This window comes from Thalassophryne amazonica, chromosome 14 (genome assembly GCF_902500255.1).
Source record: "Thalassophryne amazonica chromosome 14, fThaAma1.1, whole genome shotgun sequence".
Taxonomy (NCBI): Eukaryota; Metazoa; Chordata; class Actinopteri; order Batrachoidiformes; family Batrachoididae; genus Thalassophryne; species Thalassophryne amazonica.
In genome coordinates, this window is record NC_047116.1 from 97,330,973 (window position 1) to 97,358,540 (window position 27,568).

Below are 27,568 nucleotides of genomic sequence, written 5' to 3' on the forward strand. Positions count from 1 at the left end.
TTCACAAGATCAAAACCTGCTTCATCCACAAATATATATTCATGGGGTCTTTCACTGGCATCCAATTCAAATATAGATAGTTTTATAAGTGAACAAGGCAGATACTGTACAGAATATGATTTGTACTGCAAAGCCACTGAGTCTGACCGTAGCATGTATGCAGTAATTTTGTACTGTGTCTGAATGTACACTTACTTGGACACACTCATATCTGAGCTCTTTCACTGTCTCAGAGTTGCGCTCAATGGACACCCTATACACCTGCTTCATGTGCACCCTGTTGCCCTTGAGGACACAGTCAGTGGTGGAAAGGCTGATGGTGTTTACCCCTTCAAAACTGACATTGTCTTGTTGGATTTCTCTGAGTCTAATTGTGTTATTTTGTAAGACCATATCAACTATCAGGGCCTCCTGCGCCTGAGAGAACATAGGGGTCCTTCCACCTCGGCCTGGCAGTCTTACAGTTCTACCCAAGTAAATATACAGTCAAAGAAAAGCCAAGAGGACAGTGACACAGTGAATTCTTACATGTACCCCTCTGCTGTAACTGTGGACTTTGTACCGTGTTGTCTACTGTACACAGTATGGACACTTACACTGTACCTGTTCTCTTGTCTGAATCTCTGGATTATTGAAGCCACTGACAAACGGCTGATGTTAGGTCGTTCTCAAAGTCCTGCTTCTCACATCGACATCCCATGAACTAGAACATGGTCAATGATTGTTGCCTGGATTTCATCATTGACAATAACTCTTTGTCTTCCTCTTCCATCTCTTCCACACACTCCTCCCCTGTGCCTCTGGTTTCTCTCCATTATTGAAATGAATCTCCAACCAGCCTGTTTCAGCTCTAAACTGACTTATATTGGTTGTCACATCATTAGACCCAAGTGTTATAAATTTTGAGTTGATGTTTCTACCTGCTGTCAATTGTGCTTTAATTGTGTTTATCTTCTGCCTGGTTTGGTTGACAGTATAAATAAGAAGTGCATCAAAATGTGCTTTATAGTATGAGAATGTGTTTAGAGTTTTGCAAAATGCACCTACCAAGGTGGAAGTAGTCTGTAGTTTTGCTAAAAGAGAGATTAATTCAATAAATGTGTTCAGGCATTTGAGAGTTTGATTCATGGAACAGGGTTTAGTGTTTTAGCAACTGTGAAAAACTGTAAACGTAGTACTTGTACAGGACAAAAACTAACAGAAATCCTGTGCATTTAGCACTTGTATACATTAAGTCTGTGTAAAAATAAAGTACAAAAAAATATACATGGAATACTAGACACAGTTAGACTGACCCTCCATTACAATACTACAGTACACTGGCACAGTGATGTACTGAAACATGTATTTAATTACAGTATACTGTGGTACAGTATATAGTATAGTCATACAGTCACTCCTGTCAACATTTACATACTATAATGTCAGAAAAGGTCATGACCTGTTCTCTTCTCTAAATCTTGGGATTCTGGTGGACGCAGTGATTCTACTGATGTTTGGTTGGACCCTTTGTCCGTCCTCCCTCATGTTCATGGACAAGAACATGGTCAATTCATCAGATATTACTGTTCTTTGTCTTCACTGACCACTTCGACCACCTCGACCTCCTCTCACACCAACTCCTCCTCTCAGATTTCTATCCGTTGTCGTGCCTCACACATCTCTGCTGGATCACATCCATACAAACCAAGGGTGGTCACAAAGCTTTATGATGTCAAAAAGCATAAGACATGGTAAAAGAAAAGGACAAAAGATCAAAAGGTAAAATCTTGAGACAGATTCAGATTACATGTAAATTTGAGTCGATATTGGATGATTGGCAGAATTTTATCAAAAATAAATCCTCTCCTCTGACCTACTGAAGAAAAATATAAATGCAACACTTTTGTTTTTACTCCCATTTTTCACGATCTGAACTCAAAGATCTAAACATTTTCTATATATACAAAAGATCTATTTCTCTGAGAGTGGCCTTTTATTGTGGCCAGCCTAAGGCACACCTGTGCAGTAATCATGCTGTCTAATCAGCATCTTGATGTGGTACACCTGTGAGGTGGGACAAATTATTTCAGCAAAGAAGAAGTACTCACTAACACAGATTTAGACAGATTTGTAACTAATATTTGAGAAAAATAGGTCTTTTGTGTATATACCTCAAAGACAAAGGCACTGGTCATTGACTTTTTTTTTTTTTTGCCTCCTTGCTCTCGGCTGAGACGGTCGCATTTTTCTCTTCTCCCTCCCTCCTTATCTTTCCTGCTTCTGTGGCGTGTTGTCTGTGAGGCTGCCAGCTTTGCTCTTCTGGAAACAGCAAAAATGGATCTGTTAAAGTGGTCTCTGAACGCAATTGACACTATTTTTTCTACAAGACACTCGGGAGCGGAGGACCCAACCTGTCCTGCCAGGACACATGTGATGGGTTACGTGATGGACAGTTGGAGGAAATGGCAGGTCATGTGCCTTTACACGCTGTCTGTGGAGGACGTCAAAGATGTGTATATATTTGGCATGGTGGTGACCGGGTTCCTGCTGTGTGGAGCGGGCATAGCGCTGGTTTACCGGAAAATTAAGAAAGTGGAAGCGGCAATAATTGGCCCATCCAGGCTGCCCCACATGATTGATTCGATGGGAAGGGCAGTGTCAGCTCAGTCGGCGAGTGTTAACCACGCGTTGGATACCATGTCGGGAAGAATGGCTGCACTGGAAAACCGCATTGATCGTCAGTAATGACCACATCTCCTCTCCTAATTCAGATGTAGCCACTCTGTCTCAGACTGTGGAATCTTTCAGGCGTCTGCTAATCTGGATTTTCAGTTGGCTTCCCAAAACACAGCTGCACTTCAAGGCCGCTGTGATAAAAACCTCCTGGAGAAGAACAACACTCAAGCCTCACTCCCTGGTCTTCCCCCGCCTCAGCTTCTCCAGCTCTGACCTTGACTGTGGACAGTGGACTGTTCAGGGCTGGGCCCCTCCTCCCTCCAGATTGGACGAACAAGGCCGTTGATGGCGCCTAAAGGCTGCCACCAGGGTGTTCTGTCTGAACTGGACTCTTACAAATCTCGGTCGTCGTCTCTCATCCTGTTGTTGTGTGTGATCATTGTTCACTGTGCTGATGGGTTTTTTCCTTCATAGCTGCTGCATGATTCAATGCAGCAGCTATGAAGGTTTTTCTTTCCCAAGTTTTACCTTGTGTGTGCTTTTTATATGTGTTCATGTACCGGGCCGGCTTATCAATCAATCAATCAATTTTATTTATATAGCGCCAAATCACAAGGGAGGGGAGGGGCAGTCCTCTGCTGGTACTGGTTGGGGCTGAGGGAGAGAACCAGGAAAACCAGGAAAAAGACATGCTGTGGAGGGGAGCAGAGATCAATCACTAATGACTAAATGCAGAGTGGTGCATACAGAGCAAAAAGAGAAAGAAACACTCAGTGCATCATGGGAACCCCCCAGCAGTCTAAGTCTATAGCAGCATAACTAAGGGATGGTTCAGGGTCACCTGATCCAGCCCTAACTATAAGCTTTAGCAAAAAGGAAAGTTTTAAGCCTAATCTTAAAAGTAGAGAGGGTGTCTGTCTCCCTGATCTGAATTGGGAGCTGGTTCCACAGGAGAGGAGCCTGAAAGCTGAAGGCTCTGCCTCCCATTCTACTCTTACAAACCCTAGGAACTACAAGTAAGCCTGCAGTCTGAGAGCGAAGCGCTCTATTGGGGTGATATGGTACTACGAGGTCCCTAAGATAAGATGGGACCTGATTATTCAAAACCTTATAAGTAAGAAAAAGAATTTTAAATTCTATTCTAGAATTAACAGGAAGCCAATGAAGAGAGGCCAATATGGGTGAGATATGCTCTCTCCTTCTAGTCCCCGTCAGTACTCTAGCTGCAGCATTTTGAATTAACTGAAGGCTTTTCAGGGAACTTTTAGGACAACCTGATAATAATGAATTACAATAGTCCAGCCTAGAGGAAATAAATGCATGAATTAGTTTTTCAGCATCACTCTGAGACAAGACCTTTCTAATTTTAGAGATATTGCGTAAATGCAAAAAAGCAGTCCTACATATTTGTTTAATATGCGCATTGAAGGACATATCCTGATCAAAAATGACTCCAAGATTTCTCACAGTATTACTAGAGGTCAGGGTAATGCCATCCAGAGTAAGGATCTGGTTAGACACCATGTTTCTAAGATTTGTGGGGCCAAGTACAATAACTTCAGTTTTATCTGAGTTTAAAAGCAGGAAATTAGAGGTCATCCATGTCTTTATGTCTGTAAGACAATCCTGCAGTTTAGCTAATTGGTGTGTGTCCTCTGGCTTCATGGATAGATAAAGCTGGGTATCATCCAGTATCACCCCAATAGAGTGCTTCGCTCTCAGACTGCAGGCTTACTTGTAGTTCCTAGGGTTTGTAAGAGTAGAATGGGAGGCAGAGCCTTCAGCTTTCAGGCTCCTCTCCTGTGGAACCAGCTCCCAATTCAGATCAGGGAGACAGACACCCTCTCTACTTTTAAGATTAGGCTTAAAACTTTCCTTTTTGCTAAAGCTTATAGTTAGGGCTGGATCGGGTGACCCTGAACCATCCCTTAGTTATGCTGCTATAGACGTAGACTGCTGGGGGGTTCCCATGATGCACTGAGTGTTTCTTTCTCTTTTGCTCTGTATGCACCACTCTGCATTTAATCATTAGTGATCGATCTCTGCTCCCCTCCACAGCATGTCTTTTTCCTGGTTCTCTCCCTCAGCCCCAACCAGTCCCAGCAGAAGACTGCCCCTCCCTGAGCCTGGTTCTGCTGGAGGTTTCTTCCTGTTAAAAGGGAGTTTTTCCTTCCCACTGTAGCCAAGTGCTTGCTCACAGGGGGTCGTTTTGACCGTTGGGGTTTTACATAATTATTGTATGGCCTTGCCTTACAATATAAAGCGCCTTGGGGCAACTGTTTGTTGTGATTTGGCGCTATATAAAAAAAAAATTGATTGATTGATCTGCGTAACAATGAAAATTTAAGCAATGCTTTCTAATAATACTGCCTAAGGGAAACATGTATAAAGTGAATAAAATTGGTCCTAGCACACGGCTTATGTGTGTTGTGTGTTATGTGTGTGTCGTCTGTTGTCATGAGGCCGGTCATGGTTTGCTCAGCCCTGCTGTTGGCCATAAGGCAGAGATATACATCTGGAGCTGGTTCCCGGGCGCCTAAAGGCGACCTCTGCTCCTAACTGGCAATGAGGATGGGTTAAATGCAGTAAACACGTTTCATTGTGCAGGGAACATGTTCCTTTGTGCATATGACAATAAAATTCTTTTGAATCCTTGAATCCTTTGACTTTGGGAAGTCCAGAGCAAGTCCACTACCAGTTCTGATTGAGGGAGCTGCGGTGGAGGCTGTGGGATCCTACACATACCTCAGGCTGTGGCTGCACAGCAAACTGGACTGGACAACCAACACCAACCACCTGTACAGGAAGGGACAGCGCAGGCTGGACTTTCTGAGGAGGCTGCGGTCGTTTAACATCTGCAGGAAACTCCTGTGGATGTTCTACCAGTCCGTAGTAGCCAGCGTCCTCTTTTACACTTTGGTGTGCTCGGGGGAGCACGGCACATTTCAGAAGGACACTTCCAGACTGGACAGACTGACCAGGTGGGCAGGCTCTGTGGTTGGCATGAAGCTGGGCTCTCTGGTGATGCTGGCAGAGAAGAGAACAATGGACAAACTGCTGGACATTATGGACGATGCCAGTCACCAGCAACCACAGGAGCCTCTTCAGCCACAGACTGCTCCTTCCCAAGAGCAGGATCAACAGACTGAGAAACTCCTTTGTCCCTCAGACCATCAGACTGTACAACTCCTCACTCAGAGGGAGGAGGAGTAACAGGAAGACAGAGGACGGGAAGGAGAGGAACAGTAGTAGACAGTAAACCAGGATTGATCAGTATGTCTGGTATTTATATTGTGTATTTATATTTGCAAACTGACTTTACTTTCATTTTTGATGCTCTGTGTGCTTCTTACCCTGTGTGCTTCTGTCCAATGCTGCTGGAACCTCAGTTTCCCTGAGGGAGCCTTCCCAAGGGATCAATAAAGGCCTATCTAATCTAATCTAATCTGTAGCAGATGTTTTAGATCTTTGAGTTCAGATCATGAAAAATGTGAGCAAAAGCAAAAGTGTTGCGTTTATATTTTTTGTTCAGTGTACATGAATGGATAAAAGTTAAAATATATACACTCAAAAAAATATAAACGCAGCACTTTTGGTTTTGCTCACATTTTGTATGAGATGAACTCAAAGATCTAAAACTTTTTCCACATACACAATATCACCATTTCCCTCAAATACTGTTCACAAACCAGTCTAAATCTGTGATAGTGAGCACTTCTCCTTTGCTGAGATAATCCATCCCACCTCACAGGTGTGCCATATCAAGATGCTGATTAGACACCATGATTAGTGCACAGGTGTGCCTTAGACTGCCCACAATAAAAGGCCACTCTGAAAGGTGCAGTTTTGTTTTATTGGGGGGGGGATACCAGTCAGTATCTAGTGTGACCATTTGCCTCATGCAGTGCAACACATCTCCTTCACATAGAGTTGATCAGGTTGTCAATTGTGGCCTGTGGAATGTTGGTCCACTCCTCTTCAATGGCTGTGCGAAGTTGCTGGATACTGGCAGGAACTGGTACACGCTGTCGTATACGCCGGTCCAGAGCATCCCAAACATGCTCAATGGGTGACATGTCCGGTGAGTATGCCGGCCATGCAAGAACTGGGACATTTTCAGCTTCCAAGAATTGTGTACAGATCCTTGCAACATGGGGCCGTGCATTATCCTGCTGCAACATGAGGTGATGTTCTTGGATGTATGGCACAACAATGGGCCTCAGGATCTCATCACGGTATCTCTGTGCATTCAAAATGCCATCAATAAAATGCACCTGTGTTCTTCATCCATAACAGACGCCTGCCCATACCATAACCCCACCGCCACCATGGGCCACTCGATCCACAACACTGACATCAGAAAACCGCTCACCCACACGACGCCACACACGCTGTCTGCCATCTGCCCTGGACAGTGTGAACCGGGATTCACCCGTGAAGAGAACACCTCTCCAACGTGCCAAACACCAGTGAATGTGAGCATTTTCCCACTCAAGTGGGTTATGACGACGAACTGGAGTCAGGTCGAGACCCCGATGAGGACGACGAGCATGCAGATGAGCTTCCCTGAGACGGTTTCTGACAGTTTGTGCAGAAATTCTTTGGTTATGCAAACCGATTGTTTCAGCAGCTGTCCGAGTGGCTGGTCTCAGACGATCTTGGAGGTGAACATGCTGGATGTGGAGGTCCTGGGCTGGTGTGGTTACACGTGGTCTGCTGTTGTGAGGCTGGTTGGATGTACTGCCAACGTCTTTGAAACGCCTTTGGAGACGGCTTATGGTAGAGAAATGAACATTCAATACACGAGCAACAGCTCTGGTTGACATTCCTGCTGTCAGCATGCCAACTGCACGCTCCCTCAAATCTTGCGACATCTGTGGCATTGTGCTGTGTGATAAAACTGCACCTTTCAGAGTGGCCTTTTATTGTGGACAGTCTAAGGCACACCTGTGCACTAATCATGGTGTCTAATCAGCATCTTGATATGGCACACCTGTGAGGTGGGATGGATTATCTCAGCAAAGGAGAAGTGCTCACTATCACAGATTTAGACTGGTTTGTGAACAATATTTGAGGGAAATGGTGATATTGTGTATGTGGAAAAAGTTTTAGATCTTTGAGTTCATCTCATACAAAATGGGAGCAAAACCAAAAGTGTTGCGTTTATATTTTGTTGAGTGTCTATATATATATATTATTCATTTTTATTTATTTGTTTTTGGTTGAAGTGACTCTTTGAGGAAACTGTAAGAAGACGATGATGTTATCATTGTGAGCTATTGTGTGTACCTGAGACTTTTCAGCTCGTGGACGGAGTAACTGAAGCAATCCTCTTCTTGCAGCTGTTGAAGGACTTTCCAGACGAGCTGAGGGCCGACATCGCCATGCACCTGAACAAGGAGCTGCTTCAGCTGCCTCTCTTTGAGTCAGCCAGCAGGGGCTGCCTGCGCTCCCTCTCGCTTATCATCAAAACCTCCTTCTGTGCCCCGGGGGAGTTTCTCATCCGGCAGGGGGACGCCCTGCAGGCCATCTACTTCGTCTGCTCAGGGTCCATGGAGGTCCTGAAGGACAACACTGTACTAGCCATACTGGGTAGGTTAAAGGAACATGAACGTACTTCAACTGTTGCACATAGAATATCATTAAAACAAACAACAAAAAAACAACACTCTTCCTCTGCAGCTTTCACAAGCTTTAGTTTCTTCCTTTGTTTTGTGATCTCAGTTTTGTTTTATATATATATATATATATATATATATATATAAATCTGTATTCTTCACAAGCAAATTTAAAAATTATGCTTTCTTTTCAAATTGAAAACAAATCTCAAAAACAATGTAAAATAAACAAAAAATACAAATGTGTTGCAGTTCACTTTCTGATTACATCTCTGGTGTTTCTAGATTGTTTCTTCTGATTATTTTCTCGTGAATGTGCCTCTGCAGGGCTTTTATTCTGTCTTTTTCCTCAGCTTTACTTCCTGTTCATGGGCATTCTGACTTCCAGTCCACATGCACACTATTTTCCCAGTTTATTGAATCTCACACACACTAACAGTACACAGCCACTCACTCCAGTTACACACCATCCAGCTCCTCTGCTCATCTTCTGGTATTGTTTCTGTGTTTGACCTCCTGTTGCTGACCACTGCAATCTTCCCTGTTTCCTGAGATTAGCCAGTCGTCTTTGGACATTGTTTGCTGACTGTGTTTTGACTCTCAACTTTGTTTCCTGGATTGCCTCCTTGCTCATTCCCACACAGACACTTTTGCTGTGCGTACTGACTCCAGTGTACTTCTCTGTATTTCCTCTTTAACTGGTTTACTCTCCTGCAGATGCCCATATGTTTGCCTGTCACAGTGTGTGTGGTTCTTATGTTTCACATACAGAACATGAACGCATCACACTGTATGTGATGTTTATGTTGTTCTCTGCAGCTGTTTATGGGTGTGTACTTTATAGTTTAATGTATGCACAGAAATATAAATGTGTGTTGACAGAACTAAATGAAGTAACTGTAGATTTTCCTCTGGATAGGTTTTTAAAAACCCGACGGGTTGGGTCAGGTTCAGACAAATATTTTAAAACGATATTCATGTTGGGTCGGGTTCAGTCGCGTCAGCTGAACATACAGAACTTTTGTGAAACAATGTCATAGCCCCGCCTCTGTAACCTCAGACACTCATAATTAATGTCATTATTGTTGTTAACAGTGTACTATAATGTACTTTTTCTTTCTTTTTGTCTTGGTGGATCATTAGTAGGATTTACTTTTGTTGTAAAGAGAATGCTGAAGTGTGACAGTTGGCATTACATTTGCATCATGTGAAGGAGCACACGGAGTATTCTGACTCTTTTAGATATAACTCTTTTATATCATAATGTAATCGAATTATATCTATATGACTCTATGGCTAAGCCACAGAGTTATATTATAGATATAAATCTTTTATATTATAATATAAAAGATGCTGTGGTACATTCTGAGAAGCGCAGGTGGCCGCCATGGGGATTATGGGAAACATTAAAGTAGCAAATGGTTATCTATGGTGAACGGTGTGGTTATTCTTGGTGGTTGGTGTGGTTATTCTTGGTGGTTGGTGTGGTTATTCTTGGTGGTTGGTGTGGTTATTTGTGGTGGTTGGTGTGGTTATTCGTAGTGGTTGGTGTGGTTATTCGTAGTGGTTGGTGTGGTTATGTGGTTGGTGTGGTTATTCTTGGTGGTTGGTGTGGTTATCCATAGTGGTTGGTGTGGTTATTCGTGGTGGTTGGTGTGGTTATTCGTGGTGGTTGGTGTGGTTATTCGTAGTGGTTGGTGTGGTTATTCGTGGTGGTTGGTGTTGTTACTTGTGGTGGTTGGAGTGGTTATTCGTGGTGGTTGGTGTGGTTATTCGTGGTGGTTGGTGTGGTTATTCGTGGTGGTTGGTGTGGTTATTCGTGGTGGTTGGTGTGGTTATTCATAGTGGTTGGTGTGGTTATTCGTGGTGGTTGGTGTTGTTACTTGTGGTGGTTGGAGTGGTTATTCGTGGTGGTTGGTGTGGTTATTCGTGGTGGTTGGTGTGGTTATCCGTAGTGGTTGGTGTGGTTATTTGTGGTGGTTGGTGTGGTTATGTGGTTGGTGTGGTTATTCTTGGTGGTTGGTGTGGTTATCCATAGTGGTTGGTGTGGTTATCCATAGTGGTTGGTGTGGTTATTCGTGGTGGTTGGTGTGGTTATGTGGTTGGTGTGGTTATTCTTGGTGGTTGGTGTGGTTATCCATAGTGGTTGGTGTGGTTATTCGTGGTGGTTGGTGTGGTTATGTGGTTGGTGTGGTTATCCATAGTGGTTGGTGTGGTTATTCGTAGTGGTTGGTGTGGTTATGTGGTTGGTGTGGTTATTCTTGGTGGTTGGTGTGGTTATCCATAGTGGTTGGTGTGGTTATCCATAGTGGTTGGTGTGGTTATTCGTGGTGGTTGGTGTGGTTATTCGTGGTGGTTGGTGTGGTTATTCATAGTGGTTGGTGTGGTTATTCGTGGTGGTTGGTGTTGTTACTTGTGGTGGTTGGAGTGGTTATTCGTGGTGGTTGGTGTGGTTATTCGTGGTGGTTGGTGTGGTTATCCGTAGTGGTTGGTGTGGTTATTTGTGGTGGTTGGTGTGGTTATGTGGTTGGTGTGGTTATTCTTGGTGGTTGGTGTGGTTATCCATAGTGGTTGGTGTGGTTATCCATAGTGGTTGGTGTGGTTATTCATGGTGGTTGGTGTGGTTATGTGGTTGGTGTGGTTATTCTTGGTGGTTGGTGTGGTTATCCATAGTGGTTGGTGTGGTTATTCGTGGTGGTTGGTGTGGTTATGTGGTTGGTGTGGTTATCCATAGTGGTTGGTGTGGTTATTCGTAGTGGTTGGTGTGGTTATGTGGTTGGTGTGGTTATTCTTGGTGGTTGGTGTGGTTATCCATAGTGGTTGGTGTGGTTATCCATAGTGGTTGGTGTGGTTATTCGTGGTGGTTGGTGTGGTTATTCGTGGTGGTTGGTGTGGTTATTCATAGTGGTTGGTGTGGTTATTCGTGGTGGTTGGTGTTGTTATTCGTGGTGGTTGGTGTGGTTATTCGTGGTGGTTGGTGTGGTTATTCGTGGTGGTTGGTGTGGTTATTCATAGTGGTTGGTGTGGTTATTCGTGGTGGTTGGTGTGGTTATTCGTGGTGGTTGGTGTGGTTATCCGTAGTGGTTGGTGTGGTTATTTGTGGTGGTTGGTGTGGTTATTTGTGGTGGTTGGTGTGGTTATTTGTAGTGGTTGGTGTGGTTATCCGTAGTGGTTGGTGTGGTTATTCGTAGTGGTTGCTGTGGTTATTAGTGGTGGTTGGTGTGGTTGCTGTGGTTATTCGCAGTGGTTGTTGTGGTTATTCGTGGTGGTTGGTGTGGTTATCCATAGTGGTTGTTGTGGTTATTAGTGGTGGTTGGTGTGGTTATCCATAGTGGTTGGTGTGGTTATCCGTAGTGGTTGGTGTGGTTATTCGTGGTGGTTGGTGTGGTTATTCGTGGTGGTTGGTGTGGTTATTCATAGTGGTTGGTGTGGTTATTCGTAGTGGTTGGTGTGGTTATTCGTGGTGGTTGGTGTGGTTATTCGTGGTGGTTGGTGTGGTTATTCATAGTGGTTGGTGTGGTTATTCGTGGTGGTTGGTGTTGTTACTTGTGGTGGTTGGAGTGGTTATCGTGGTGGTTGGTGTGGTTATTCGTGGTGGTTGGTGTGGTTATCTGTAGTGGTTGGTGTGGTTATTTGTGGTGGTTGGTGTGGTTATTTGTGGTGGTTGGTGTGGTTATTTGTAGTGGTTGGTGTGGTTATCCGTAGTGGTTGGTGTGGTTATTCGTAGTGGTTGCTGTGGTTATTAGTGGTGGTTGGTGTGGTTGCTGTGGTTATTCGCGGTGGTTGTTGTGGTTATTCGTGGTGGTTGGTGTGGTTATCCATAGTGGTTGTTGTGGTTATTTGTAGTGGTTGGTGTGGTTATCCGTAGGGGTTGGTGTGGTTATTCGTGGTGGTTGGTGTGGTTATCCGTAGTGGTTGGTGTGGTTATCCGTAGTGGTTGGTGTGGTTATCCGTAGTGGTTGGTGTGGTTATTCGTAGTGGTTGCTGTGGTTATTCGTGGTGGTTGGTGTGGTTATTCGTAGTGGTTGCTGTGGTTATTAGTGGTGGTTGGTGTGGTTATTCGTAGTGGTTGCTGTGGTTATTAGTGGTGGTTGGTGTGGTTATCCATAGTGGTTGCTGTGGTTATTCGCGGTGGTTGTTGTGGTTATTAGTGGTGGTTGCTGTGGTTATTCGCAGTGGTTGTTGTGGTTATTAGTGGTGGTTGGTGTGGTTATCCGCAGTGGTTGTTGTGGTTATTAGTGGTGGTTGGTGTGGTTATCCATAGTGGTTATTGTGGTTATTCGTGGTGGTTGGTGTAAATGGACTGCATTTATATAGCGCTTTTCCATCTGCATCACACGCTCAAAGCGCTTTACAATTATGCCTCACATTCACCCCGATGTCAGGGTGCTGCCATACAAGGCGCTCACTACACACCGGGAGCAATAGGAGATTAAAGACCTTGCCCAAGGGCCCTTAGTGATTTTCCAGTCAGGCGGGGATTTGAACCCAGGATCTTCTGGTCTCAAGCCCACCACGACTAACCACCATGGTGTGGTTATTCGTAGTGGTTGGTGTGGTTATCCATAGTGGTTGTTGTGGTTATTCGTGGTGGTTGGTGTGGTTATCCGTAGTGGTTGGTGTGGTTATCCGTAGTGGTTGGTGTGGTTATCCGTAGTGGTTGGTGTGGTTATTAGTGGTGGTGGGTGTGGTTATCCATAGTGGTTGTTGTGGTTATTAGTGGTGGTGGGTGTGGTATCCATAGTGGTTGTTGTGGTTATTAGTGGTGGTTGCTGTGGTTATTAGTGGTGGTTGCTGTGATTATCCATAGTGGTTGGTGTGGTTATCCATAGTTGTTGCTGTGGTTATCCATAGTGGTTGGTGTGGTTATCCATAGTGGTTGGTGTGGTTATCCGTAGTGGTTGGTGTGGTTATCCATAGTGGTGGTGGGTGTGGTTATCCATAGTGGTTGGTGTGGTTATCCATAGTGGTTGTTGTGGTTATTAGTGGTGGTGGGTGTGGTTATCCATAGTGGTTGGTGTGGTTATCCATAGTGGTTGGTGTGGTTATCCGTAGTGGTTGGTGTGGTTATCCATAGTGGTGGTGGGTGTGGTTATCCATAGTGGTTGGTGTGGTTATCCATAGTGGATGCTGTGGTTATTAGTGGTGGTGGGTGTGGTTATCCATAGTTGTTGGTGTGGTTATCCATAGTGGTTGTTGTGGTTATTAGTGGTGGTGGGTGTGGTTATCCATAGTGGTTGGTGTGGTTATCCATAGTGGTTGGTGTGGTTATCCATAGTGGTTGTTGTGGTTATTAGTGGTGGTGGGTGTGGTTATCCATAGTGGTTGGTGTGGTTATCCATAGTGGATGCTGTGGTTATTAGTGGTGGTGGGTGTGGTTATCCATATTTATATTTTATTTATTTATTTATTGGTAGCGTAAATGGGTGAATGGATGAATATGAACAAATGAAATGAAGGTGAGCAGACAAAAGCATGAAATATCTCAGGTTCAGATCGTCTATAATGAAATGAAATTCACCATGAAAGTACATTTTCAAAACATCCCAACTTTTTCTGATTTTGGCTTCTGCATACACTCCACTTGGAGAGTGAATCCAGCTTTTTATTAATAATGAATAGATGTTTCATTATTCAAGCACATTGATTATTAATGTTAAAGTAGAGAACAGAACCTGGGAGAACTTGCACGGCTCCAGTCAGTGGCCCACAGAGAGAGCAGCAGCTGCAGGACCAGAACATCCTGATGATGCTGGATATGTTGTGTGTGTTATCTCAGGCTGCGTTCCATCTGCACTGACTGATATCTTGCTGAGGGAGATGTTTTACTCACAGCTTCACTCCATTACTGATGACTGACTCAGAGACCAGACCGCTGCAGTCATGGGCTGTATGATGCTGACAGAGCTGGTTGTGAGGACTCGGATGATCAGGATCTAGAGTGGCATCACTTGGCATCAGACTCTGGTGCTGCTGGAATTGCTCATGAGATGGAGTGTGCTTTTGTGGGAAGATGCTGGAGACTCCTGCTGCAGAACTGCAGCACTGTGAGCTATGATCACAGTGTTTCTTCACTAAACAACAACACGCACACACACACGCACACACACCTGTTCGACATGACCACAAACCTGTATAACTGTTGTTCAGAAATTACAGCCATACAAGCCTACCCCCCCACACACACACACACACGCACACACCTGTTCGACATGACCACAAACCTGTATAACTGTTGTTCAGAAATTACAGCCACACAAGCCTACCCCCCCCACACACACACACACCTATTCGACATGACCACAAAGCTGTATAACTGTTGTTCAGAAATTACAGCCACACAAGCCTACCCCCCCCCACACACACACACCTGTTCGACATGACCACAAAGCTGTATAACTGTTGTTCAGAAATTACAGCCACACAAGCCTACCATCCCCCCACACACACACACACGCACACACCTGTTCGATATGACCACAAAGCTGTATAACTGTTGTTCAGAAATTACAGCCACACAAGCCTACCCCCCCACACACACACACCTGTTCGACATGACCACAAAGCTGTATAACTGTTGTTCAGAAATTACAGCCACACAAGCCTACCCCCCCCCCCCACACACACACCTGTTCGACATGACCACAAAGCTGTATAACTGTTGTTCAGAAATTACAGCCACACAAGCTTACCCCCCCCCACACACACACACCTGTTCGACATGACCACAAAGCTGTATAACTGTTGTTCAGAAATTACAGCCACACAAGCCTACCCCCCCCCCCACACACACACACCTGTTCGACATGACCACAAAGCTGTATAACTGTTGATCAGAAATTACAGCCACACAAGCCTACCCCCCCCACACACACACCTGTTCGACATGACCACAAAGCTGTATAACTGTTGTTCAGAAATTACAGCCACACAAGCCTACCCCCCCCCCACACACACACCTGTTCGACATGACCACAAAGCTGTATAACTGTTGTTCAGAAATTACAGCCATACAAGCCTACCCCCCCCCACACACACACACACACGCACACACCTGTTTGACATGACCACAAAGCTGTATAACTGTTGTTCAGAAATTACAGCCACACAAGCCTACCCCCCCCACACACACACACCTGTTCGACATGACCACAAAGCTGTATAACTGTTGTTCAGAAATTACAGCCACACAAGCCTACCCCCCCCACACACACACACACCTGTTCGACATGACCACAAAGCTGTATAACTGTTGTTCAGAAATTACAGCCACACAAGCCTACCCCCCCCCACACACACACACACGCGCACACACCTGTTCGACATGACCACAAAGCTGTATAACTGTTGTTCAGAAATTACAGCCACACAAGCCTACCCCCCCCCACACACACACCTGTTTGACATGACCACAAAGCTGTATAACTGTTGTTCAGAAATTACAGCCACACAAGCCTACCCCCCACACACACACACACCTGTTCGACATGACCACAAAGCTGTATAACTGTTGTTCAGAAATTACAGCCACACAAGCCTACCCCCCCCCACACACACACACCTGTTCGACATGACCACAAAGCTGTATAACTGTTGTTCAGAAATTACAGCCACACAAGCCTACCCCCCCCACACACACACCGCACACCTGTTCGACATGACCACAAAGCTGTATAACTGTTGTTCAGAAATTACAGCCACACAAGCCTACCCCCCCACACACACACACCTGTTCGACATGACCACAAAGCTGTATAACTGTTGTTCAGAAATTACAGCCACACAAGCCTACCCCCCCCACACACACACACCTGTTCGACATGACCACAAAGCTGTATAACTGTTGTTCAGAAATTACAGCCACACAAGCCTACCCCCCCACACACACACACGCACACACACCTGTTCGACATGACCACAAAGCTGTATAACTGTTGTTCAGAAATTACAGCCACACAAGCCTACCCCCTCCCCCCCACACACACACACCTGTTCGACATGACCACAAAGCTGTATAACTGTTGTTCAGAAATTACAGCCACACAAGCCTAACCCCCCCCACACACACACGCACACACACCTGTTCGACATGACCACAAAGCTGTATAACTGTTGTTCAGAAATTACAGCCACACAAGCCTACCCCCCCCCCACACACACACACCTGTTCGACATGACCACAAAGCTGTATAACTGTTGTTCAGAAATTACAGCCACACAAGCCTACCCCCCCGACACACACACCTGTTTGACATGACCACAAAGCTGTATAACTGTTGTTCAGAAATTACAGCCACACAAGCCTACCCCCCCCCACACACACACCTGTTCGACATGACCACAAAGCTGTATAACTGTTGTTCAGAAATTACAGCCACACAAGCCTACCCCCCCCACACACACATGCGCGCGCACACACACACGCACACACACCTGTTCGACATGACCACAAAGCTGTATAACTGTTGTTCAGAAATTACAGCCACACAAGCCTACCCCCCCCCCACACACACACACACCTGTTCGACATGACCACAAAGCTGTATAACTGTTGTTCAGAAATTACAGCCACACAAGCCTACCCCCCCCCCCACACACACACACCTGTTCGACATGACCACAAAGCTGTATAACTGTTGTTCAGAAATTACAGCCACACAAGCCTACCCCCCCCACACACACACACGCACACACACCTGTTTGACATGACCACAAAGCTGTATAACTGTTGTTCAGAAATTACAGCCACACAAGCCTACCCCCCCCACACACACACACACCTGTTCGACATGACCACAAAGCGTTATAACTGTTGTTCAGAAATTACAGCCACCCAAGCCTACCCCCCCCACACACACACACCTGTTCGACATGACCACAAAGCTGTATAACTGTTGTTCAGAAATTACAGCCACACAAGCCTACCCCCCCACACACACACACGCGCGCACACACACACACGCACACACACCTGTTCGACATGACCACAAAGCTGTATAACTGTTGTTCAGAAATTACAGCCACACAAGCCTACCCCCCACACACACACACACACACGCACACACCTGTTCGACATGACCACAAAGCTGTATAACTGTTGTTCAGAAATTACAGCCACACAAGCCTACCCCCCCCCCACACACACACACACCTGTTCGACATGACCACAAAGCTGTATAACTGTTGTTCAGAAATTACAGCCACACAAGCCTACCCCCCCCCCACACACACACACCTGTTCGACATGACCACAAAGCTGTATAACTGTTGTTCAGAAATTACAGCCACACAAGCCTACCCCCCCCCACACACACACACACACCTGTTCGACATGACCACAAAGCTGTATAACTGTTGTTCAGAAATTACAGCCACACAAGCCTACCCCCCCCACACACACACACACCTGTTCGACATGACCACAAAGCTGTATAACTGTTGTTCAGAAATTACAGCCACACAAGCCTACCCCCCCCCACACACACACCTGTTCGACATGACCACAAAGCTGTATAACTGTTGTTCAGAAATTACAGCCACACAAGCCTACCCCCCCCCACACACACACACACACACCTGTTCGACATGACCACAAAGCTGTATAACTGTTGTTCAGAAATTACAGCCACACAAGCCTACCCCCCCCCACACACACACACACCTGTTCGACATGACCACAAAGCTGTATAACTGTTGTTCAGAAATTACAGCACACAAGCCTACCCCCCCCCACACACACACACCTGTTCGACATGACCACAAAGCTGTATAACTGTTGTTCAGAAATTACAGCCACACAAGCCTACCCCCCCCACACACACACACCTGTTCGACATGACCACAAAGCTGTATAACTGTTGTTCAGAAATTACAGCCACACAATCCTACCCCCCCCCACACACACACACCTGTTCGACATGACCACAAAGCTGTATAACTGTTGTTCAGAAATTACAGCCACACAAGCCTACCCCCCCCCACACACACGCACACACACCTGTTCGACATGACCACAAAGCTGTATAACTGTTGTTCAGAAATTACAGCCATACATGCCTACCCCCCCCCCACACACACACACCTGTTCGACATGACCACAAAGCTGTATAACTGTTGTTCAGAAATTACAGCCACACAAGCCTACCCCCCCCCCACACACACACACCTGTTCGACATGACCACAAAGCTGTATAACTGTTGTTCAGAAATTACAGCCACACAAGCCTACCCCCCCCCACACACACACACCTGTTCGACATGACCACAAAGCTGTATAACTGTTGTTCAGAATTTACAGCCACACAAGCCTACCCCCCCCCCCACACACACACACCTGTTCGACATGACCACAAAGCTGTATAACTGTTGTTCAGAAATTACAGCCATACAAGCCTACCCCCCCCCCCACACACACACACCTGTTCGACATGACCACAAAGCTGTATAACTGTTGTTCAGAAATTACAGCCACACAAGCCTATCCCCCCCCCCCCACACACACACACCTGTTCGACATGACCACAAAGCTGTATAACTGTTGTTCAGAATTTACAGCCACACAAGCCTACCCCCCCCCCACACACACACACACCTGTTCGACATGACCACAAAGCTGTATAACTGTTGTTCAGAAATTACAGCCATACAAGCCTACCCCCCCCACACACACACACACACCTGTTCGACATGACCACAAAGCTGTATAACTGTTGTTCAGAAATTACAGCCATACAAGCCTACCCCCCCCCACACACACACACCTGTTCGACATGACCACAAAGCTGTATAACTGTTGTTCAGAATTTACAGCCACACAAGCCTACCCCCCCCACACACACACACCTGTTCGACATGACCACAAAGCTGTATAATTGTTGTTCAGAATTACAGCCACACAAGCCTACCCCCCCCCCCACACACTCACTCCTGTTCGACATGACCACAAAGCTGTATAACTGTTGTTCAGAAATTACAGCCATACAAGCCTACCCCCCCCCACACACACACACCTGTTCGACATGACCACAAAGCTGTATAACTGTTGTTCAGAAATTACAGCCATACAAGCCTACCCCCCCCCACACACTCACACACGCGCACACACACACACACACACCTGTTCGACATGACCACAAAGCTGTATAACTGTTCAGAAATTACAGCCACACAAGCCTACCCCCCCCCCACACACACACACACTGAACTTCCAGAGCCAAGCACAAGTCAAGGTGGGGCAGCCAGGAGTCCAAGCAAGATGTCAAAATGTTGGACATGTTCCAAACTACTATGAGTTTAACCAACTTTTTCCAACTTTTGTTGAACCACAGCAGCACACTGGGCCTGATTTAAACCGTCTTTAATCTTCTTCACTAAACTTTAATCTTGACTCGTCAATACAATTCTAGTTAAAATTAGGACCTAATATCCATTCACTCATTCATTTTCTTTGCCAATTTATTCCTGTTGGGGGGTGCTGGAGTCTGTCCCAGCAGGCACTGGATGAGAAATGAGGTCCATCCTGTGCAGAATGTCAGTCTGCTGCAGAGCCACATACAGACAAACACGTTCACACTCTCACTCACACCTACAATCAATTCAGTCATCAGTTCACCTGACATGCATGGTTTTGGAGGTGGAAGGAAGACGGAGCACCTGGAGGGAACCCATACAAACACTGGGAGAAGTCCACACAGGAAGGACCCGGTCAAAAAAGAACCTGGGTCCAAACCACAAAGCCACCATGCTGCCAACACACACAACTGATTTATATATAAGATTATATGGTGCACAGTCGGGTCGGTGCAGTGTGTTTGGGGTGTAACATGAATCAAACCAATCAGATTTTTATCTGTCCTTACCTTTAATGGTGATGTGCTTGTGAACCTTGTGCATTGATGCTGAGATGGTGGACTCAGTAGGTTACAGAAGTGAGATGTTTTCTGGCAAAAAAAATCGTGCTTGAGATCAAAATGCACACAGAGGTTATTTACAGGAGCCAACATCATCCATCAAACCTTCCAGAGGTGAAGCAGGCATAGGAGGAGGTGGCACAGAGTGTCTCCTCATCTTCTGGTATCACCAGAACTGTGGCCCACTGTTGCTAATAGTATAATGTCAGATGATGTAGAGAAGAAGAACTTGAAGAAAAAACAGAAACTGGCAGTGGGAGGAGGAGCAGTCATTCGTGGAAATCCAGCAAACCAAATTCCTCATGTTGGAAAGGATTTTGTCTGATTTCAGGCGGAGTGTTTGCCCCCTGAGCACCCATTTGAGGTGTACTGAGAAGATGCTGCAGCACATTTGAGGAACCATCTGAGCAGGAGTTGAACTCCACATAACTGCAACACTTCCTCCTTCTTTTCTATCACAGGCGTTCCTCCACATCCCTTGACTCAATTGCAGTGAGGCGGCTCAAGCACACAATGGTAAATGAAGTTAATAAAATTTACAAATTGGAACCAGGTATGAGGCACAGAAGTGGCCAGAGCGACTGGGACCAACCAGGGTGAGGTATGATTGCGACCAGGTCCAGGTGGACCAGTAGAGACTCAGTTCTCTGGTGAGGATGGGTTGAAAGACAATGATGATAATGGTGATTTGATGATGATGATGATGATAATGATGGTGATGATGATGGTGGTGATGATGGTGATGGTGGTGATGATGATATTGATGGTGATGATGATGGCAATGATAATGATGGTAATCATTATGGTGGTGATGATGATATGGTGATGATAATGTGATGGTGATGACAATGGTGATGATGATGGCAATGATGATGATGATGATGATATGGTGGTGGTGATGGTGGTGATGGTGATGATGATGATGACGATGATGATATGGTGGTGGTGATGGTGATGATGATGATGATGATATGGTGATGATGATGGTGGTGATGATGGTGATGATGGTGGTGATGATGATATTGATGGTGATGATGATGGCAATGATAATGATGGTAATCATTATGGTGGTGATGATGATATGGTGATGATAATGTGATGGTGATGACAATGGTGATGATGATGGCAATGATGATGATGATGATGATATGGTGGTGGTGATGGTGATGATGATGATGATGATATGGTGGTGGTGATGGTGATGATGATGATGATATGGTGATGGTGATGGTGATGGTGATGATGATGGCGATGATGATGATGATGACGATGGTGATACGATGGTGATGATGATGATGGCGATGATGATGATGATGATGGCGATGACGATGGTGATACGATGGTGATGATGATGGCGATGATGATGATAATGATGATGACGATGGTGATACGATGGTGATGATGATGATGGCGATGATGATGATGATGATGATGACGATGGTGATGATGATGATGGCGATGATGATGATAATGATGGCAAAGATCATGATGGCGATGATGATGATGATGATAGCGATGATGATGATGATGATGGTGATGATGGTGGCGATGATAGCGATGATGGTGATGATGGTGATGATGATAACATTGGTGATGATGATGGTAATGATGATGGTGATGATAATGTTGATGATGGTGATGATGACGATGGTGATACGATGGTGATGATGATGATGGCGATGATGATGATGATGATGGCGATGACGATGGTGATACGATGGTGATGATGATGGCGATGATGATGATAATGATGATGACGATGGTGATACGATGGTGATGATGATGATGGCGATGATGATGATGATGATGGCGATGATGATGATGGCGATGATGATGATAATGATGGCAAAGATCATGATGATGGCGATGATGATGATGATGATGATGACGATGGTGATGATGATGATGGCGATGATGATGATAATGATGGCAAAGATCATGATGATGGCGATGATGATGATGATGATAGCGATGATGATGATGATGATGATGATAGCGATGATGATGATGATGATGGTGATGATGGTGGCGATGATGGTGATGATGGTGATGATGATAACATTGGTGATGATGATGGTAATGATGATGGTGATGATAATGTTGATGATGGTGATGTGATGATGATGACGACGATGGTGAAGATGATGGTAATGATGATGACGATGGTGAAGATGATGAAGATTATGATGATGATGATGATAATGGTGATGACGATGGGGATGATGATGGTGATGATGTTGGTGAGTTGATGATGGTGATGATTATGATCGTGATGATGATTTCTGGTGGGCATTCTGTTTAAGCAGGGTGTCCATGCCTCTGAGTCATATCTGAATATTGCTCTGTGTAAATAACAGAAGGTCTCTGAACTGGACTTCAGTCTAGGGGCCTCATGTACAAATACTTGCGTGGATTTCCTACTGAAGCATGACATACCCCAAAACCCAGACACTGGCGTACACGCAAAAACATTCAGATGTATCAAAGTGTGTGTACGCATGGATCCATGCACGTTCCATTTGTACCAGAGGTGGGACAAAGTCACTGTTGAGTCATTCTCAAGTCATCAATCTCCAAGTCTCAAGTCAGCTTGCAAACAGTTGGTGGTCATTATGACTTGAGACGCGACTTGCGACTTGCTGATTCATGACTTGAGAGTTACTTGATGGTGACTTTGTCCCACCTCTGGTTTGTGTCGTGCTGACGGGGCAATAAGTGTGAAGTTTCAGGAGTTTGATGACGCCATCGCCTCTGTGTTGTTGTGTGCAAAAACTGAAGCACTTGTAGAGGCAGAGTGCAGAAAAGATGAAAGCTGTGGCTCATACTTTGTTCTGCCACATTGCAGCTTGCACAACGTGAAAGAAAAAATGTGTGCGTGTGTGTGTGTGTATGCAAGGCTATATAAATGCTGAGGCTCACACCTGTGCACACACAGTGAAATCAGAAAGTAATGGTCAGATGGAGGATTTCAAAGGAGGGGACAGAGTGGAGGAATTCACCCCTTCAACAAACAAGTGGCCGCGATAGTGGGTGACACCGCACTCACGGGAGGGATGCAAGCCCATGAAGGTCACATGGATCGTCCCATGCTGAATTTGTAAAAATTGCCATTATACTGGTCATACAACAGTCTGCTCACAGTGCTGTGAAGTTTCACCCGCAGTGAAGTTTCACCAGTGGGGCCGGCTTCCAGGCCAGCTGCTGACATCCGCCCAACTGGCCATATCCTAAGTGCCCCCTTCACTACTGTCCAAGTGTGGGAATGGAGTTCATTGTACTGCCTCTCTTGGTCGGTGTTGGGGTTCCTTCAGCAGCCCTAACTTTACCAGCAAAGCACAAAACAAAACAAAACAAATAAATAAATAAAAACATATTTGAATGCGCACATTCCCAAATGTGCCCAAGCTGATTTTCATTTGGAACAATTACACAAATAAAGTACCAAGCAACCTCCAAATTGCACACCGTACCAGCCTCCAGCCTGATGCGCATTTGTGCATCACATATGATTTGAACATTGATGGAATGAAAATGTTTCCTATTAACAAATTCATCATCATGTGTTGGCGCCTTTACGAGGTCTATTAGAAAAGTATCCGACCTTATTATTTTTTTCAAAAACCATATGGATTTGAATCACGTGTGATTGCGTCAGACAAGCTTGAACCCTCGTGCACATGCGTGAGTTTTTCCACGCCTGTTGGTTGCGTCATTCGCCTGTGAGCAGGATTTGAGTGAGGAGTGGTCCACCCCCTCATCGGATTTTCATTGTCAGGAAATGGCGGAATGATTTGGGCTTTTTTTCCATTAGAATTTTTTCAGAAACTGTTAGAGACTGGCAGCTGGAAACCATTAGAAAAATTTATCTGGTTTTCGATGAAAATTTTACGGGCTTCACAGAGAATAAGCACTGTTACTACAGTTTTAAGGACAGCTTTAAGGACACTCGGCGCGCCACGCTCCGTGCCGCCATCGAGAGCCACAAACCACCGGATCATTTCTAAACGGATGGGCTTCAAAGAGATTACGGAGTGTTACTGTCACTTTAAGGACGGCCCAGAGCGACTGGTGGTGCGCCGCGCTCCGAAGCCGCCATCGACAGGCTGAGCGACCATTTCATTTCTAAATGGATGGCTGTCTGGATCCGTGACCATCGTGTGCAATTTCTCTGGTTATCACAAGAGCTGGACATCAACCATTTTCCGGCAGATTTCACTTTTAACAAGAGATTTTGTCATGGAAAGCCGAGCGGAGGCTTCGCGCGTCACAATGGATTCGCTACTGAAGCGAGACAAAACCACCTCCGTTTTGGTCTCACAGGACGGCTTTGAGATGGCGTTCAGACAGCTGTCGATGGTTTTTCCATCGAGTGATTATCCGAGAAATTGTGGATGTGCCTGGGCTTGCCAGAACATGTCCCATGAGGCTTCATCACGGCGTTGCTGTGCGCCATGCGGCACCGCCGCGACGCGCAAAGCTTCCGCTCCTCTTTCCATGACAAAACTCCTGTAACAGTGGAATGTGCCGTTCATTTCCAAACTGGACGCTGTGTTTTATCCGGGATGTCATCTGACTAGCACAGGAATTGTGAAAAGACATGGACATCAGCACTTTTTTGGCACATTGAGACAGACGTGCAAAGGAATTCCGCACGGCGCAACGGTGCTGCATGGCACAAAGCAACGCCGTGATGAAGCCTCACGGGACATGTTCTGGCATGTCCAGGCACATCCACAATTTCTCGGATAATCACTCGATGGAAAAACCATTGACAGCTGTCTGAACACCATCTCAAAGCCGTCCTGTGAGACCAAAATGGAGGTGTTCCTTTGTCTCGCTCCATCAGCAAATTGGTCATGACGCGCGAAGCCTCCGCTCGGCTTTCCATGACAAAATCTCTTGTTAAAAGTGAAATCTGCCGGAAAATGGTTGATGTCCAGCTCTTGTGATAACCAGAGAAAGTGCACACAACGGTCTCGTATCCACAGAGCCATCCGTTTAGAAATGATCCGGTGGTTTGTGGCTCTCGATGGCGGCACGGAGCATGGTGTGCCGAGCGTCCTTAAAGCCGTCCTTAAAGCTGTAGTAACAGTCCTTATTCTCTGTGAAGCCCGTAAAATTTTCACCGAAAGCCAGATACATTTTTCTAATGGTTTCCAGCTGCCAGTCTCTAACAGTTTCTGAAAACGTCTGATGGAAAAAAAAGCCCAAATCATTCCGCCATTTCCTGACAATGAAAATCCGCTGAGGGGGTGGACCACTCCTCACTCAAAGCCTGCTCACAGGCGAATGACGCAACCGACAGGCGTGGAAAAACTCACGCATGCGCACGAGGGTTCAAGCTTGTCTGACGCAATCACACGTGATTCAAATCCATATGGTTTTTTTAAGGTCGGATACTTTTCTAATTGTGCTTTAATGTCGGAATGTAATGTATCTGGATGACATTCGAATGACTGTGTTCCACATAGCTGGTGGTGTGGCTCAAGGTTGACTGGCACACTCCTGACCAATCAGCAGTGGTGGGCACAATTAACCAAAAAAATAGCTTCAGTAACAGATAATCAGCTAACTGAAAAGTTCAACCGATAAACCACCCAAAAATTTACTGGAAGCTACAGATAACAGATAACTTCCAGTATTGTCTCCAGTACACTTTCAACAACTAACAAGCTGATTTTGAGTTTTAACACCACAATTGCTTCTGGTAGCATCAAAGGTGACTATAGACCCTAACAGTGAGTCAGCACTTCTGTCTTTGAGTATCCTGCCCACTGCTGGAAGCTCCTATTTACTACAGAGCTCTAAAGAACAAACAGGAATTGATTGCAATGATTCCAATTGGAAATAATGGATGAGCAACCTGAGCTTCTGGCATTTTTACATAAAACAAACACAATAACAACATCTATAAACCCAGAGAACATATTCACGAGAGTTTTAGGCACAATATACAAAGAGTTTAATGCTGTTGTCCGTGTGGAGCCTGATCAGAGCGTCTCAAATGCATTTCTTCTGTCGTGAATGTACTGAGGTACCCATAATGCACCTGGACACACCATATCCTCAGTAAAACCTTCAAAATTAGTGCATTACTTTAAAACTAAAACATATATCCAATATTTTCACTTGATAAAACTTCAGATGTAACGCTAATTTAAATAACTTGTCCGAAATTAGTTTGGTTAAAATTTTAACCATAAGTTAAAACTATATGCCTCTGGATGACATGGGTGATATTGCCAGCATATCAGTATGGGGTCCAGAGAAATTAGATTTTTCTTCTTTTTTGGGGGGGGACCAGTTCTCCTTTGCCTGCAGAGGATAGAGCGGGTTCTTCTAGTACCAGCTCTCCTTTGTTTATGGAGGATAGAACTGTGCATCTACTCTATAACATTTAACAGTAGGTACTTAACTAATTTTAGATTTCATAGATGTTTGGAACTGTTCAGCTTTGTTTACCATGTCTGCAGAAATACATTCTAAAAATGATGGTTTTCAAAGTTATCTGAAAAACTAATCCAATAATGAAAACATCTTTAGCGATTAGCGGATTACCGGAACTGCGCCTACCACTGCCGATCGGCCAGCTCATGCTGGAATGCCCCTGATGCCAGGAAGCCCAGTGTGGTCAGCACCTGTGTGAGCACAGACGACCCCTGGCTCCTCGCCGTGTTGCGCTCTGGGCCGTCACCGTTCTGTGCACAACTCCAGTAACAGTGGCCTTGCTAATTGAAATCAGTTTGAGCCAATTATCATCATTTGCAAGAAAATCCTTGTGTTCCCTGAATACGTCTGACCGTTGGTGTGGAGACACCAGGTTTTTGTGTGTAAGCAGCCTTTGTACATGAGGCCCCTGGTTTTTAATGGTTTGCAGTTTTCTGATGCCTGACCACACCTGTTTTTAAGCCCAGCACACCCGTGTGGACCAGGTGACAGCAAGTACCATAGATTTACTACTTAATAGCGGTGTAACAGATCACAACAACCCACATTTTGGATTGGATCACGGTTTTTAGTCACCGATCTGAACACTTCAGTTTTTAACAAGACCTTAAAGGGCAATGGAAATGAATAACTTCTGCCCATGTACTGAATGAAAACAAAGTCTCCAATGTTTAAATAATATAATACTTAACTGTTACATTCAAATGCAACATAAACAGTTCAAGTGAATAAAAGTGTCCTTGAACATCACTTTAAAAGTAATTAAAAAGAAAGAAAACAAAGGAGACAGCACGGTGGCTTGGTGGTTAGCACTGTTGCCTCACAGCGAGAAGGTCACGGGTTCAATTCCCGCCTGTGGCCTTTGCATGTTCTCCCCATGTTTGTGTGGGTTTCCTCCAGGTGCTCTGGTTTCCTCCTACATCCAAAGACATGCAG

The 27,568-nt window shown here is 45.2% G+C and overlaps 1 protein-coding gene across 1 annotated transcript in view; it reads left to right on the forward strand.

The window, feature by feature from the left end:
• The window catches only part of kcnh3 (potassium voltage-gated channel, subfamily H (eag-related), member 3), a 404,423-nt gene that overhangs the window by 343,598 nt on the left and 33,257 nt on the right, over positions 1 to 27,568 (forward strand). Inside the window, 1 exon segment of the mRNA XM_034186593.1 lies at positions 8,001 to 8,250. Coding sequence (XP_034042484.1) covers positions 8,001 to 8,250 — 250 coding nt within the window.